Source organism: Lacerta agilis, chromosome 6 (genome assembly GCF_009819535.1).
Source record: "Lacerta agilis isolate rLacAgi1 chromosome 6, rLacAgi1.pri, whole genome shotgun sequence".
NCBI lineage: Eukaryota > Metazoa > Chordata > Lepidosauria > Squamata > Lacertidae > Lacerta > Lacerta agilis.
The window spans coordinates 52,881,984-52,899,743 of NC_046317.1; the positions used below are offsets into that span (position 1 = coordinate 52,881,984).

At 40.1% G+C, this 17,760-nt stretch overlaps 1 protein-coding gene across 6 annotated transcripts in view; it reads right to left on the minus strand.

Moving 5' to 3' along the window:
- Positions 1-1,388: 1,388 nt before the first annotated feature.
- The window catches only part of USP49 (ubiquitin specific peptidase 49), a 47,972-nt gene continuing 31,600 nt past the window's right edge, over positions 1,389-17,760 (minus strand). For 2 of the 6 annotated variants that reach the window (XM_033152696.1, XM_033152694.1), the window contains exons 2-7: positions 13,883-14,025; positions 8,656-10,066; positions 6,981-7,185; positions 4,602-4,710; positions 2,811-3,016; positions 1,389-1,963 (exon numbers count right to left, since the gene is read on the minus strand). In XM_033152696.1, coding sequence (XP_033008587.1) covers positions 1,773-1,963; positions 2,811-3,016; positions 4,602-4,710; positions 6,981-7,185; positions 8,656-10,038 — 2,094 coding nt within the window. In that variant the 5' untranslated portion in view covers positions 10,039-10,066; positions 13,883-14,025 and the 3' untranslated portion in view covers positions 1,389-1,772. Of the gene's footprint in view, positions 1,964-2,810; positions 3,017-4,601; positions 4,711-6,980; positions 7,186-8,655; positions 10,067-12,278; positions 12,473-13,882; positions 14,026-17,760 lie in introns of all 6 variants that reach the window. The other 4 variants (XM_033152695.1, XM_033152698.1, XM_033152697.1 and 1 more) reach the window with 4 other exon arrangements.

Below are 17,760 nucleotides of genomic sequence, written 5' to 3' on the forward strand. Positions count from 1 at the left end.
TGCTCTTCTCCAGAATTGTTTACTGAAATGCATGTGTTCTGCTCTAACAGAGGAACCCTGTAGCAGATAAACACTGATATTTGATCATTACAATTGCAGGATTAGATTTCTCAAATTTTGTGAAGCTCAGCATCCATATCAGAGTCAAACTTCACCAGATTTACAATGATGCTGCACTGATTTCTGTCACAATTTAACTAGCCTATTTCTTATGAGCAGTTAGGGATATGATTTCTTGATACAACTGGTGGCAAAAAGAGTCCTGAAAGCCTAGTTACAAACCCAAGAAAAGTTATCTTTATCTTCATTAAGTTAATACACAATTGTGGGATTTTTATGCTATCGTATCAATATTTCCAAGTTCCAAAGCAACAAGCTGTTCGTTTAGCCACACAGATTCCTGTGCTTTCTAAGTATGTCCTTTCTACAGAGATGCAACAGTGGTAATAGTTAGGGTCAGCAAGAGCTCTTAATGGTAACTCAACATAGGATAGCATAGTAATGAATTGTTTATCTTGTTGGTCATGTGCATGTGACTAAGCATACTGTGATGACAAACACTCACAGTTTGGAGCTAGTTTTCTGGGGGTTAGAGAAGAGAATGAAGATGGATACCCTTCCTATTGCCCCAAAAAACACTACGAAAGGGAAACTGACTGGGAGGAAGTTGACAAAATTCAGGACACTATTAGGGCCTCTTCTTGCTTTATCTGTGTGATGGCTGCTTCTTCCCTGTTAGTTCTTTTTTGCATCTGAAAAGTTGCTATGCACTTAGGGTAAGAGTTGATATGTTCCAATAGCAGCAGAAGAAAAAGAAAATGAGTACAGGAAATCTAATCCTCAACTGTGAAACTGGGTGGAGTCACGTGACCAATTCATATGGTGACCATCATGTTATAGCCAATACATTACGAAAGCCCCAAAAGCCAAGGCTAACCCAGAACAACTGCAATCATTACAGACGAAAATGTAGACTGTAAATTCAGTCTAAGTTTTTGTCCTATTAGAAGATGCTGAAAATAGAGGGGAAGAAAAACAGTTTCTCTAATTTTTAGTACATACTCAAAATATGTGACATATTCAGCGTTCTGTATAATTTCAGCTTTTGTTCATTCCAAGAAACTGGAATGACTGCAGGGGACAAAAGATGAAATGCCCATTACAAAAATAATAAACAAGGGTTGATGAACACATTTTCCTAGTGTAAAAGATCTTAGCATGTGTTTTAGTACAGTACAACACCATCTACCCAAATTACGCTGGGTTAGAAAGATGGATGGTGACTATATTATACACTGTATAATACCGGTAACTGGCTACGTTATTTACACCAAGAGGTGCAACAACAGTTCACCACATCAAGAGATCAAGGATTAAGTCAGCTGTGCTGATTCATTCTTTTTCTGGAGGAATTGTTATATTTATGGTCAATTTGATGGCTTTATATCCTGGTTGTACACAGAAATTTGAATGCACCTACTTTTCCATACCATAATGATTTCTCTTTGAAAGAAGATAAATAGTCCTAGACATTGGAGGCTGTTACTCTTTGTTTTGTTTAGAGGAGGAAGGGTTTTACAAATACATCTGTCCTTAAAAAAAATAGATGTTCTGCTACAATCTCATAGAACAGTTGCACATAGTAGGAGGCCCACTTTTCCAGACTGTGGATCCAAATAATTCCTGCAGCAGTATTTGTTCCCGCCAAGATGAGTGAACTCCAAAAGGCTTTTAAAAAAATAAAATAAAAATAAGCCAGTTGATGCTTCCTTTCAGGGGAGTGTCAGTCTTCTATCTTTATCATTGTGTTTGGACGGCACCTGAGCTTGAAGTTGTGTTTCTGAGATACTTGCTTTGCCCTGCACGGTTCTTTGAGTATAAAAAAGAATGTAGGCCTGGGTTTTGCATACCTCCTCCACACTACATACATTCAGCTTGGAGTCATTGCAGTGGACCCAAAACCCTAAAAAGAAGAGAAACACAATTTATTAATGGCAGGGATTTATCCAGACAAATACTTTTTTTGAACTGGTCCACAGACAGATGAACCATTGAGCTTCTGTAGCACTTCTACAGAAGCTACAGAGAGAACCACAATATAATGTGTCCAAGAGGACATTTGTATTGAACAGCAGCCCCATGTGCTCAAAAGCAAGCCATTCTTGAAATTCAAGGGGACTTACAAAAGGAGTTTTTGACATACTATGGTTCTGCTGCTGTTCAAGGAATACAAGTCAACAATTCCAATAAGCAATCCCAAACATATGGCTGCTCCTAAAAGGGGCTTTCTGGGTCTCAGCCAAATATACTGCTATGTTATCTAAGCTTCCCCATTTTACAGTGTTATCCTGGATAAAATTCAAGAAAAGATAATTGTAATTTTGCTTTTCTCCAGATGGCTGGGGAAATATGCTGTATTAACATTTTGAAGGGAGATGCAAGACAATAATGAAGTGTGGATGTTCTCCATTCAGTGTGAATTTATCATCTGAACAAGTCTGCTTATAGTTTGGAGAAAGAGAAATAGCAATTCACCGAGCAAGCAAAATAGTTTAATTCAATGTGAATATTAAGTAAAAGAAAACTAGAATATGACTTTTCTTTTTTAGAGCAAGCAATATAATCTATTCTGATTGACTACAAGCAAGAAGAAAAGCAGTTTAATTCCTAGTGCTACCAGCAGATATACTACTAGCGATGTACTGTGGAAACAGCTATGATATTGCAGGAAACAAATACATTTTTAAGAAGTGGTCATTCTACAAGATGCAATCAGTCAAAAATTTCTCCCTATAACAAGGCACACGCACCTCCCTCTGTGTTGTAGCAAAATGCCGTGTAATGTCCTGAGCCAAACCCTTTCCCGTGATGCATCACCACAGCCGAGAGGTCATAGACAAAGGTCTCTTTGTCAAGAGAAGAGAGAGTGTCCCTGCAGCAGTAAGGTTCCATGTTTAATACCTGGTCAAAGAGGACATGGACCCCAATCTTCTCACGGTGATTACGCCCAGACCACCTGCAATACAAAGGCGTGCAATCAAAAGAGCTTTTTTAAAAAAATGGCAGGGGCGTTGACAGCTGTAGCAAAGCTATAACAAGATTTCAAAGAATTATGATATTCTGGATAGTGCACTTGATGAAAAATTTCAACTGAATGGTCCTAATTTACTGCACTTAATATAGTCGGTCTTACAATATGAAGTACAGGCCTTTGTATATGATTTTGTAAAATGTATTTCTTCAACAATATTATTCCATGCAATACATTTTGAAAACTGTTCTGCTTTTATTTTCAAACTACTTTAATTATTTTCTGAAACTGATGATCAAGAAACTATTATTTAGTAAAGGACTATAATCATTAGGCTTAGCAGTGATTCAAAGTAGCTTCCTAGGTCATTAGCAATTACATTTTAGTAAACTCAAAAATTACCAATTAGAAATAAAAATACATCCCCAAGTTGAGAAGACTATTTTCTGCCTTCTTGCTTTCTTAGAAATGTAAGATGGGTAAGTCAATACTATTTATTGGATGTAAGTTGGCCCAATAAAAGAACTCCCATTCTTAGGCATAAATATTACAAAAGGGGTTTTCCTGCTAAAAGACAGGCAAGTTATATATACAGCTCAGTCTAATTAAAGAATCTTGTTCTGAGGTTTTATATATCTGCAAAAAATGGATACAACAAACAAAACACACTTTGTGTAAAATCTCAACCCTGGAGGTGGCCAAAATAGAGATCCTCTTTAACATAAAATTCAGCAGAATTGTACAATTATCTACAATCACAACCTGCTATGGGGTATCCACTAACAGTGAATAGTGATGACATTTAAAACAAGCTAATACTGGATTCAGAATTCTCATTTTTAGGTGGAAAGGATAAGCTTACTCATTTGGTTACAATTTCACCTGTTTAACAGATGTCAGCATCAGATATGTTAGAGGAAGTTCTACAGTTACAACACACAAGCTTGTTCGATTATGCTTTCATAATAACATATTGCGGCTGCAGTGTTGTCACTTCTTTCCACAGATGTGTCTATTCAAACTTACCGTACTCCACTGGTGCTCCTATGGTATTCAAAAGGCTGAGTCAATTCCTCCCACATCTACCCCACCCCCAGGAGGACACCAGCAGCCTTTTATGCCAGTTTGAAAGACAAATCTCTTCACTGCCCTGCACATTCATGACTTGCAGAATTCCTACTTGCAATAACTTGAATCCATTTACAGTATCGGAAGAACAATCAACAGGAGTTCAAGCATAGCGCTTGGAAAGAAGTAGGGATGCAAATTCAAGGCACAAATGCACATTGCAATAGTGGATAATATTGTGCTACAATGGTTCTAAAACAAACAAGGAGCCTCTTACTGTGTGCATCAGATCTTTTTTTTTACAAATGGGTGCTTCATCTGTGCTCTGTTCTGACAGAGAATCAAAGAGGGACATGAAACATTCTTGCATTTCTCTTCAAAAGTAAAAGGTATGCAAGAGTGCCATTTAATGAAATGTCCAGTAATAGTATAAAAATTATATCCACGCCATTCTTCCAGATACAAAGGTGATCCTTTATTTCCCCGCCCACCTCCAATTCACCTGAATCGTTTAAGGTGCAGCCGGAGGACCTGAGGTAGTCTGTAGATCATTAACTGCTTTTTAGCTTCACTTAGAATAAGAGGTTTGGGAGAAGATTTCCGCCGTTTGCCTATATAACAATTAAGAAAGGACAAAACAGAGGGCAAGTTACAGCTTTCTGTCTTTGAAAGAGATAATTACCAACAGCAAGTCTTCTACCTTTCCACTTTCAGCAGCCAGAAACTAACAATAAAGCTGCAAAGTGTGAATGCTGTGGGAAACTTCTGCTTAGGTCTCTCTCAGCAACTCTATCAGTACATGAAGTTTGAACCACATGAATTTGCTGGAAATTTGAAACATGCTTTATTTCTTCTTGCAAGTCATTTTTCAATCATCTGTTTATGGTTTCATTATGCTTATCTGAAAATTATTTTCAGCACAATGGTAAGCACTTTTACTTAGATCCAAGTCCCATGAAGTTCTATAGGATAAACTCCCTTGCTTAATGACAACGTCTGCAGAGGAGAGAGATTGACGGAGCCACCAGGTTAGGAATGATGAAGACATTTTCTCAAACTAGTATTTTAAAGTAAACTCTACTAAAACAAACACACACATCACATAGCACCACAACAATTCCTGAGAAGATTAGTAGATTAACGGTTAGTAATTTCTACGCTTTAACATTTCAGAGTAATTCAAAGCTTCTAAAAACACAGCTATGTAAATACACTTTGCACATTGTCAACTTAGATGCAAACAGCAAACCATGGTTTGATTAAACCAGGAAATTACTCATTCAGATGAGTGTGTAAGAGGAGGAGATTATGTGCAAACGCAGGGCTAATCATACAAACTATGGTTTGGAGGACAGTATTACTTCTAAACCTACTCTTAAGTCTTTTAAGATGCCAGAAGACTCTTTGTTTATATCTCAAGAATAAACATGTCATCAAAGTCTTTTCCACAGCTCCTCACTCTACTGTGATACCAATCCCTAGAAAACCTACAGCATTTAAAAATAAATGACAAATACCCACCTGAACCTATTTTGATATAGGAAGTCTGAATAAAAACCATTTCCAGCCATACATTATGGTTGACATCTATAGTTTCTCCTTGATCATTTATGATTTATATCCTATTCTAAAAGTCATAGTTCCCTTATCTCAAATAGTATCCCAAGGTTTTATCTCTGCAACCTCAATACACACTATTTTTGAGACTACATGGCAACTTTGAATAATTATCAAAAGGAAACGAAGGAATGCTAACATATCTTGAATTTGGCAAAGTGTGCTTGGCAAAAAATTATAGTTATGTACCCCAATCCTATGACAACAACCCACAAATAAAATTGGAGATAATATGCAAGCACGGGTGTATTAACCTGTTTCCAGGGTACTATTGTACTGACAAATTCAAAGCAAAGCTTCAAATGCAAGAAATCCTCAATGTCAATGTTTAAAAATAGGCCATTCTTTGTCTTCATGATTACACAAAAAAGAACACATGAAAATGTGTGTAGCTAAACGCTTGAGGAAGGCTACAACAGTGAAGTATGGTGTTTTCTGTAGTGAAGAACCCCTTACCTAAGTCTCTCAAATTCTATTCCAGTTTTTAACAGCATCCTGAAACAAAACAAAAAAACCAACAACCCAAATTCTGCCAAAACCAACCCAAGCAACTTTTAATCTGCAATTGAAACTTCCTTAAACCAGACAGAAGCCTGTCATCTGTACCAGAAGCTGTCACCAAGAAGGGTGGGAGGGAACAGTTCTCTCCAATACAGAAAGAATGGAATGGCTCTGTAAATTCAGCAGATCAATTGGGTATGCAAGCTTACCCAATTTATATAATTAATTTCAATTGTTGAATGCTGTTTTATTGTTATCAGTTTCTTTTAAAAAGCAAACAACACAGTTCCAGCCTGTCTGCATTTTCACCATAAACATGCATAACCTTAGCATTGGATGATGGAATCACTGTAGTTGTTATTCTTCTGGAGACATTACTGCTTTTCCTCATTGTTTTCCTTTCTGTTTTTCAGAACATAAAAGACCCTAAAAAGAACAGGTTCTTCCTACTCCCATGTCTCTACCCTATTCGATTAGAAAAACTCTGTTTTAGCAATCTGGCAAATAATGATAATAATAATATAGGACTTCTTCCTGTTACTTCCAGTAACATTTCAGTATAGTTCTAAGTGGAGTAAAACCCTTTTACATTCTGTGATGTTCAACATCAATATCGCTGATGGGACTATATAGCATTGTTTATTATTAACAACTTTTTATTTGGAACTGTTTAAGGTCAAGAATCATGGAAGGAGCACCTGTTAGTGTCACCAGGCACAATGGAAAATTAAATCTGTAAGGAACACAACAGTCTTTCACTTACTGTTGCACTGGTCACATGCATAAATCCTCCCTTCCAAAGCTTCTGTTTCTGTGAATTTGGCCAACATTTCAGTCAGCATGCACTCCGTCTGATTAACAGGCACAATCCCTTTGTTGATGGAGTGATACCGTTCAGGAAATTCCAGGGAAAGATCCCAGAAAGGTTCCACAGTATTAGATTTATAGTTACATGTTATACAGGTGACCTAGCAAGAAAAGATTTATTTATTAAGACATACATTTATACAGATACCTTCTCATAAGACATTGTGAGGCCAGTGATTGAGGCTTAGCAGCCAAGAAAATATGGCTTATTTTGTGCTCTAAGTCTGTAACAATCTGTAAGAGAGAGGTTGTGCTTGGAAATTCCCAGATACGGAAAGAGAGGCATCTTCAGAAAAAATTCTGTTGTGTGATCACACTGTCTTTGTACAACTCTCTAGCGTAAGAATGAATTCAGTCCTACTGAAATCTATGGCTACTATGACTTCAATTCTGTTAAAATGAAGTTCTTAATAGGCCTGAATTATTTGCTCAAATTAAAACTTTTCATTCAAAATTCATATATTTACAAAATTCAACTCCATTAAGTAATTCCTCTAACTTGATTTATTGATAAATGCCCACATCTATTTAATTTTCTTCATCGCTATAATGAGTTGCAGAATGGTAGTTCTTCAGTGTATTGGTATGTTCAAGAGGATATTATGTTATATGATACCAATATTGCTGTTTAGTGGGTAATAGGTTTGTTTTTGTTAACTGCTTCACCAGGAAGAACTGATGTATTTTACCCAGTTTGCTAGACCAAACCTGTGAAAAGACGCATACTACAACATAGCTCCAATTGATACTTAAAGCCAATGGCATTATATGCACTGATATAAGGAAAGCAAAGTTTGTTAATTTGGATGTAATGACATGAACCAGAAGGTGGGGTGGGGTAGGGGTCAGAGCTTGTGAGGAAAGGAATCTTGAAAGTCCAAGATTCACTCATGTAATGCCAAGCCACCACAGCATGGTGTTACATGAGAACTACCTATAATATCTACTTAGAGTATTATATAGCTAGGAGCTTCTGAATGAGGAACATATTAAGATATTTTGCAAAAATGAAAACAAAAACAGGAGTGCGGGAGAAAACTCTACCTCATTCTCCCAAAAGATTCTGATGGGTTAACAATGTAGTTTGCAAAAGCTAAGTAGAAGCAGCCAAGAGCACCTAACTAGGAGGAGAGAAAAAATAGTGCCACAGTCAAGCTTTGCCAAAAAAACAAAAAACAAAACCCCACACCCATTATATAAACAAAGCCTATCTACCCCCAGCCATATTTGGAATAGTAAGTATAAACTATAGCAAAGACTCTAACATTGTTCTGCTAGCAGCATGAATTGCTGAAAAGGGAAATTAATCCCCCCACCTGAAACTTCTGCTAAACCTCAAAGTCCCCCACAATTGCAATAAAATACTACTACTACTACTACTACTACTACCACTTCTACTACTATAATTTTGTTCCATTAGAGAAATATGCTGAAAATGACAAATTTCACTTAAGGTATACAAAAATTTCTCCTTTTGCCAGATACATGCATTAATATTTGGTTATTCATAAATATTGTCACCAAAAAGTGTCTCTAGCTTTGATAAATACAAATTTGGCTAACATGCATACCTGACTGAGCAGCTGCCCATGAAAGATGGTGTTCACCACCTTCAGGACCTGCTTGGTGAGCTTCCTCTGTGAAAAAGGGATAAGGATCCTGCGTTTTGTTCCTTCAGATTCCAACTCCTGCTGCACTTTGTCCAACAATTCACAAAGAAATTCCTGAGCATCTTGCTGGTCATAACCTCGAAACGCTGGAATCAAACTCCACACAGAGTGCAGCATGGCAAAAGGAGAGACCGAGGCCCACTTCCCAGACCACATGACTCTGAAGAGCGTGTGCAGTTCGTGACAGAGAGAGATGTGCTTTGAACTTGGCTCCTTGGGCTGTGTAAGTTCTAAACTTTTGCTTATTGAGGACCCGCCATTTAAGCCAGCTGGCAGGCTCTGCCTGCCATATGAGCCCAGTTGATCATTCCTCCCTGACTCGGTTGGAGCAGGCCCATTGACCAGCTTTCCAGACATTCTAGACTTTCCATTCACGGTCTTAGCTAAGAGTTCTTCAGTTTCACAAAGATCCAGCGTCAAGAAACATTCTCTAAACTTTTGGAGGTGACTTAAAACTTGAAGGATTGAGTTCATATAGCATGTGTTTCCTAGATTCTTTAGTCCAGTCACGCCAGGAGTCATTTGAGGCTTACGCCGGATGGAATAGAATTGTTTGAATTTGCTATTCTGCACTCGTCTTGAGGTAGGGGAACTTGCTTCCATATCTCTGAATTTCCGAGGAATGAGATTCTCTCTGCGGATGTGCGACAAAAGCCGGGCACTTTTTCTTGGAGGCGTGTTTGCCAATTCCTCCAGCAATCTCCGCTTCATTTCTTGACGCCTCTGCCTGGCCACTTCCTTCTTCCTCTCCAGTTCTTCCAATTGTTTCTTTTGTTCTAGTTTTCGCTGGCCTCTAGAACTCTTATCAAACCAGGTCCGTAGTGCTTTTGCTAGCAATGACTGCCGTCTGTACCAGAGAGCTGTAAGCATCTGAGGCTTTCCCTGAGGGGCCCTTTGATGACTGCAAACATCCTCCCCCAAAGCCATTGACCGTAGCGTCCTACCACTTTTAGCAGACGGGTCATGCTTCTGGCTTTTAATTGCAGATAGAGAACTTCTAAGCAATTTCAGGTCACCCTCGGGATTATCATTCAACACATAGTCTTCGCAAAGGTAACAAAACACGTACAGGTCGTTAACTTCCATAGCCAAAGGATGCCCGGTCTCTTCGAAATGTTTAAGCGCATGGTCCTCAATATATCTTCCACAAGCCACATGGGAGCATTTCAGGCAGGCCCAAACAGATTCCGTGGTGTTGCAGTCCATGCAGTGCCACTTCTGGGGGTTCAGAATAGAATGGTCCTGGGCAAGTCGTAGCCGCCCAACATGTTTGCATCTATCCATGTCTCACATAAAGCTCCACTGCTTTAACCTTGCAAAGGAGACAGAAAAGAACTTAAGTAACTGCACGCATTAAAAAAAAAGTTTTAAAAACCACACGAAAAGCCTGGGCAGTGTGTATAGAGGTCCTGGGCTGCCCAGACAACAAGACCACCACCCCTTGGCTTGGCTGATGTGGTGCAAAGGAAAGCAGAGCCATATATTTGGCACCAGCTTGGCTGCAGGAGTTGCTGGAAGGAGGCGTACAAGGCGCCATCCAACTGTCTTAGGGACTCCAGATTTGTGTAGGGTTTACTCATTGGCCATATGTTGTAGAAACAAAATTAAAATTGGACTGCACAATCTCTAAACACACAATGGTCTGACTCACACATAAAGCTTAAGTATGGTTTAGCATTACAAGGGTAAGCCACAGTAAAGTCTTGGGCTTGCGTTCTTCTGCCTTTTCATCCAGTGTGGCTGCACTTCCACATTTCTTCCTGGCAGCAGTCATGTACAGGGCCCAAGACTTGTTCACATATTGCTAAACCATAGTTTAGCACTGCATACAAATAAGGTCAATGTCTCATTTGTACGCAACCTGAATTTCATGCCAGGAAAGGCACATTACTGCACAGAATACATTTATTCACTAAAAATAATATTACTAAATCATATTATGCTGCTTTAATAGACTTCTTATCATGCTATTTTTCAAGGCTTAGCTCTTCAAGAACAAACTAAGTTATGAATTATATAGAGCTTCAGCAATCCTGAGCTGTAGCAAAGACCAAACATTTGCTACAGATTGTGGTTAAAAAACAGAGTGTCTAACCATGATCCCAGGTAAGAAAAACCTTGGCCTAGTGGAGCAACAAAGCAGCTGTCACCTCCCTGGGAGGCAGCACATTTGTGCTAAACCGTGGTCTAGCTTAGTGTTACATGCAAACAAGGCCAATATGTCCACATCTACATATTTGTTTCAACTTAATTCTGAACTAATATTTAAGGATTATTTTTGTTTTCTATTGTTTTGAAATTTCTCAGGAATCTACATCAACTGGTAGGGAACCACTATCATTCGTGATAGGTGGAAAACAGAACATTTCTTCCAGAAACTGTAATTAACATTACATAGTAAGCTTACTTAGCCTTGAAATTCTCCAGAATGAACAGGCTTACAAGGATAACCAGACCTTTTGTAAACCACAGACAATTTGCAGAGGCATCCTACCCATCCTTATACAACAACATTGGCCCAGGAATTCTCTTTGAGGCAGAGTCAATAAAAATCAAGAGTTAATTAAAAATAGAATTTTAAATCTGATTTTTCAAATGTTTCATATATAGTAATGCTTTTCTTTTTAAAAATGAAAAACCTTTTAAAAAATTGAATTTAATACCAACAAATATATTTAAACCTGCACTTTAATGTTTTTAAAACCAAAACATGGCATTCTATCTATTACCAAATTAAATGCAACCTTTGTATTTAAAAAACAAAACAAAACTAGGGGAAACATATCTGACTTAGGGCTAAGTATTATAAATAACACCAAAGCCAGATTCACACATCATGGTTCCTGTCCAATATGCCCCTGTTATATCAGACTGGGAATGAGCCTTGTGCATGTGCACTCCCCCTTCCCTCTCTTCATAAGCCAGTTTTCTGTGATGTCTGAACCAGGGAAATGAAGTTTAAAGCATGCTTACAAACCAAAATATGACCTCAGATGGACTCTCCAGATTAGTGTTTGCAGGTACCATGTTGCAGTGGTTGTGCTGCAAGCTGGTTAGCTGATTCAAGAATGTGGTGCTGAGAGGTTTCTGCTCAGTCCAATGACACTGCAGCGTCGGATGATGACCAGGCCTCAAATCGCCACTTGGCCATGAAACTCACTGGGTGAAACTGGGCCAGTCCCTGCCTCTCAGCCTAACCTACCTCAATGGGTTGTTATGGGAATTAAATGAGGGGGGGGGGGGAGAACCTTGTATGCAACTTTCAGCTCCTCAGAGAAAAAGGCGGGATATAAATGCAACAAACAAATAATAAATAATATGTTTTGTTTTGTTGGAGTCCCGCAAGGTTCCATCCTATCCTCCACGCTTCTTAACTTCCTCACTGGGGGTGGAGAAACAGATATGGCCAGTGGACTGGATCCTGAAATCCCTCACCCTTGCAGACCAGTGTGATACGTGGGTGGGATCCAGGATGCCAGGTACATTGCTTCCCTTTGCAGAAAGAAGTTCCTTTGCAGACTTACTTGAACTTGAGCAGATTGCAAAGCAAGATCCCTTAAGCAGGTCCCCGTGGGTGCTGCAGTCACTGCCAATCAGCTGGTCAGCACTCCTGCAATGCTCCATTTCTGCAGAGATCAACTATGCTTGGGAGCTCTGATTGTGAACTGCAGGATGCAGCTGATGCAGGACGGGGTGGGCTCTGCTGGCCAAGGAAAAACTGAAAGCAAATGTTAAAGCTCTCAATTATTCCTTTATAGCCATGTTTTCTCCTTTCCGACACCTGATGTCACAAGTGGGTGTGGTTTAAGGAATATGGCCCCGTAACTAAATTAGCAGGGGTTCCCCACTGCAGATGAAACCATCACAAGTGAGGCAGCCGTAGCTGCGGGTTTTCTCATTCTGCTGCCCAATTAATGAAATTCTCACCTTGTGCCTATTTTGTTATCTTTTCAGAACCAGGCAGAGATCTTTTAGTTGTCCCAGGTTTCTAACTGTGAAACAGTGATGACTTTATTGCTGCCAGCTTTTAGCTGCTGACTTCTACTTCAGTTTGTTTATGTTTCCATTACATCCGTTTTATTTCTATTCTGTAAATTGCTCCAAGAATACTTGGCGACACAGAAAATTTCAAAATAAACGCAATGGAAAGTTGGTATACCTATTCACATTGACAAACATGGCACTAATAAATAAAATAAATGGAAAAAAAACCCGGTCTTGGCAACATTTTTAGGACATACAGAATAAATGTACAATGTACACTTATGGCAGAATTTATAAATAAATGATAAACCTTGTGTTGTATTGCATTAATTTGTAACATTTCTTTTAAAGGTCTAGCATCTTTGTCAGGACTATTTGTAAACAGAAAGTTGGCCTTGTAACTTTCAATATACGTAAATGGAAGCTACTGAGTTCTTACATAATACAAAGTTATACTGTCATTAAGCTATGCTTGTACCTGCAGCATTAATGGAAAAGAGCTGATAATCTCAGTTTCTTCCTTTAAAATGGCAATAGCAACAAATTTACTTAGATACTTGCCGGCATATTTTAAAATTTTTATCCTATTAATCAAGGGTGTTAAGCAAAATCCTCCTACAAAGCAATTTCCGCCCTCCCTTCCCAACAGGTGGGCTGGGTTTGCGACATTGAGCGGGCTTACCTGGTCTGGTGCCTCCCACCTGGGTCAGGGTGGCTATATTCCCGCCCCCAGCCTGGGAGGACAATGGACGGCCGGCTGGGGGTGGGGCGGCGAAGGCCAAGGAAAAGAGGGGTTCAGCGCGTGTGCTCGCAATAGGAAGTGGTACCTTATGCAATTCACTTTGCAGATTTGTCTAAAACCATGGGATACATTATCAGCAGGACATAATTATTCCTTTAATACTCTTCAGGAATAGCAGGAATACTGTACAAGAAAATGGCCACAATAAAAGGAGCCCCGCATACACAGAGGGTATATTAGCTCCAGGTCATAAGCATATGGGCTTCTTTCCTCTGCAGGTGCTGATACAACAAGCACTCTTGTTTGCTCAATTTGCTGAATTAAAGCATGTGTGCATGCATGCGAAAGAGAAAAAATACAGGCCAGACATAAAACAAGTTTAAAACAGAATACAATACTCACCGATTCATATTTAAATATTCCCGCAACTCAACGATCAGAGGCTGGAACACCCCCATTGCAGTCAATAGGAACTTCAACTGTTCTTCAGGAATTTAATTATAACTTAGATCTTCATCAGAAACAGGCAATGCAGTGTTATAGCCCTAAAGAGAAAGTATTCCTGTGAAACATACCGTATATACGCGAGTATAAGCCGACGCAAATATAAGCCGAGGCACCTAATTTGACCACAAAAAACTGGGAAAACTTATTGACTTGCGCATAAGCCGAGGGTGGGAAATGCAGCAACTACTGGTAAATTTCAAAACTAAAAATAAATAAAATTACATTAATTGAGACATCAGTAGATTAAATGTTTTTGAATATTTATTTCAAAGAAAAACAGGGGCAAGGAGTTCCATAGGCTTGACTCTGCACCACAGGAATAAGCGCTTTCTTTTATTTGCCCCCTCCCCTCTTCCAACAGTTAGGCTTTCCTTTTTATTTCTTTGGTGTATTTTATGTCCAATATTTCCATCCCCCTACAACCTCTATCAATAAATGGGACTGATTCCTGAGTGTGAGGGGGTTTATTTTCAGGCCCTTTTCTTCCCTCCCCAAAGAACCCTCCCTTCCCAAACAGCCAAGCTGTGAATGGATCCAAAGGAAGATAAGAGTTGCAGAGCTCCTGTGACCTTGCCTCCTCCTGGGCTTTGCAGAGAGGAGGGGGGCAAGAGCCTCTGTTCCTTGACTTGGGGGTCCTCCCTGCACCCTCCCCTTCATCCCAGGGACCCCCTCTTCTCCCCAATGGACCCTTTGCAAGATGAGCAGAGACTCACTGGATTCAGGAGGCGCCTGGGATGCAGCACATGCAGAAGAGAGAGACAAAGGCCCCCTCCTCCTTTTGTAGGTGGGCTTGGTATTTCCTGACCTCTCTAGGAATCCCACTCAATCCTTTTTAACCCTTGGCAAGCCAATGCCCCCAGCTTCTCTGATCCTGTCCTGTGCCTTTTGCAGGAAAGAGCTTCTCTCCACTTCTCTCCCCCCCCCCCAACTGACAGAGGGGGAAGCATTGTGCAGTGCTTCTCCGATCCTCCATTCTGTGCCTTTCTGCTGGTGAGTGGAGGCAGAGGCGTCTTTACCCTTCTAGCTTGTGTCTGGAGGCGCTAGGACCTCGCAGACAGCTGCAAACGCACGGGATGGGATCGTGCGGGATCGGAGAAGACGCTCTCAGATCTCCATCCTGCGCATTTCCTGGTGGGGTGGGGGGGGAGGGAAGCGGAGAGAAACTCTTTCTCTCTGCTTTTCCTACCCAAGGAAAGCGGAGAGAAGCTCTTTCTCTCTGCTTTTCCTTCCCCACCGCCCGCCTCACTTGCGCATAAGCCGAGGGCGACTTTTTCAGCCCAAAAAATGGGCTGAAAAAGTCGGCTTATGCGCAAGTATATACGGTATATAAACAAGAAATAGGCTGTCCAGCTTTAGAACATGAATCATTCCTCTAGTGGAAGAAATACTGCAGAGAATATATTTTTAATGATGTGTCGGAATACACTTCGTGGATCCGTTAAGATCCGCGGTTATTTGTTTATATTAATGGTTTATTTAAGTACTATTTTTAGTATCCTTCCGTTCTAAAGTGAAAGTAAAAGTAAACTCAGTGAGCAGTTTGCCACTGAAGATCACTCCGCCCAAAAAGCATAGTTCCAGAGGTTTTTGAAGTTGTCAATGGACGTTTATTCTGCTTCCCGCCTTTTTGGGGGGCAGCAACAGCGATCTCATTGGTAAATTTATCAATCGTGATGTCACTCTTGGTAACCAATAAAAGGCTGAGGCTCCCCGCTTAGGCATCTTAGTTCTTTTATCTTTAGTTGGGTTAAGTTTAGTTTAAGGGAGCGGGTTGGACGGGCTGGATGGGTTGGAAGCGCGTGCAGGTGGTAGTTAGGGTCTAGATCGCGGAAAACTTGGTGGTGAAGGTTAGGTAGCCCTTAGACCTAGCTTAGGTTTAGATCGCGGAAGATTTGGCGGTTTAGTTTTATTTAGTTTAGTATTGCGGAAGATTTGGCGGTGCAGGGACTGAGAGTTTAGGGAACCTTAGCATAGGGCTAGGAACAGCAAAGTGTAAAGAAGCCTATGCGGGTCAGCCAAAGCCATAAAAGATATATCGGTGTCTGTCTTTATTGGGGGAAAAGGTTTTTATTTAATTTTGAAAAACGTCAGGGGTTTCACCTTAGTGCTTTAACTTTGCCCTTAGTTTAATTGCTTTTACATTGATAACAGTACAGGAGGTCGCAAGTAACTTCAAGTTAGTTCGAGGCATTCATTTATTTTCGAGGCATCCATTCATTTTCGAGGCATCCATTCATTTCCGAGGCATCATCATTTCCGACTTACTCACGCAACTTCAGGTTATGAGGCTTGGCCGGCGCCCGTGCCAATACGCACGTGGAACGCTGGCCGCATTCCCCCAGCAACTGGTATCCCGTGTGTGGGTGGCCTAGGCTCACACACGGGAAGCTCCAGCACCGAATCCCCGCAATGATGGACAAAAACTAACTAACTAGACAGCACAATTGTAGCACAGCCATTGATGAAGAAATGTCAAAAGGAAAAAGGCACTCTGGATTTCCTTTGTTTCAGAGCTTTAGCTTTATAGAAGTCTGCTACTCATATACAGTTGATTCAGTCTATTACTGCTAATCAACTACCTACATATCTGCAAAGTAAAATCTAAAAAGGAAAGGCCAGCTAAAAATACACACATACTGGATCACTTTGATTTGGATGGCAGAGAAAACAGCTTTTTGTAGGGAAATTCTACCTTCCATTCAACTTTGATTCGCACAGGATTTTAGAACAAATCTATCTGTGCATGTACAATGCAAATATAATAAGGATTATGTGCCTCCCCCCACTCCAAACACAGACAAAAAACCTAGTTAACAAGAGGAACAAATATTGAGTTTAAGGAGGGCAATTTACAAGGGAAAACTAACTTGTCTGGATGCAGCAAAAGTATTCCTATTAACAATATGGACAGAATGCATAGTTTCATCATCCCTACGCAAGACACAACCTTACAGTGATGCTTATGATACTACTTGCTGATAAAAAGAATCCTCACACACCAAAAACATCTGTGGGTACATAGTAAATCATTCCTCACATTGTTCTGTGCTCACAACTAGGGCAGGCTAGCTTTTCCTGGAGGATCCTTTTGTCCTTAGAAGCAATCCAATTTATCCTCTGACATCTAGCCCCATGGGGAATCTCTCTATTTGCATGTCTTTGGCCTCCCACTAAGCAGATTTCAATAGGTATGCTGAGATGGGGTTGGCCAGGGGTGCCAATCTGGAGAACTTTCTGTGAATTTTAACAAACAACAAAGGAGTCACATGGGATTTGGGGGCAAGAAGGGGGTGGGGCGGAAGAGGCAGAAGGGAGTACAATAAGGAACTCCCCACTAAGATTATCTAAGACAAGGAGAAGTGTCTTATTTCGTCATGAGTGGCAATTTATTCAACAGAAACCTGAGACTTGCAAGAAGTGAAGATAAGCAGACCTAAGATAAATGTGGCAAGAACTTGCTGTTCTTACCTAGAGAACTAGGAATATGTCAACCAACTAAATTCAGTCCGTTAACTTAACTCTTTAGTTATCATTCCAAGCTGAAACAAAATCTAGGCACATGCAAACACATACCTTACAACTTCCTTGAAGTCATCCCCCTCTACCAACACACACCTTGTTCTATTCCCCACTGTTAAAATCTGGATTGCAAGCTCCTCACAACAGGAACTGTTTTGTTTCACTTATTTTGCTATGTCACGTTTCAGATATATTGATGGCACTATACAAACAATCCCAAAACCTACAGCAGAGCAAGCCTGGCTTTTAAGCAA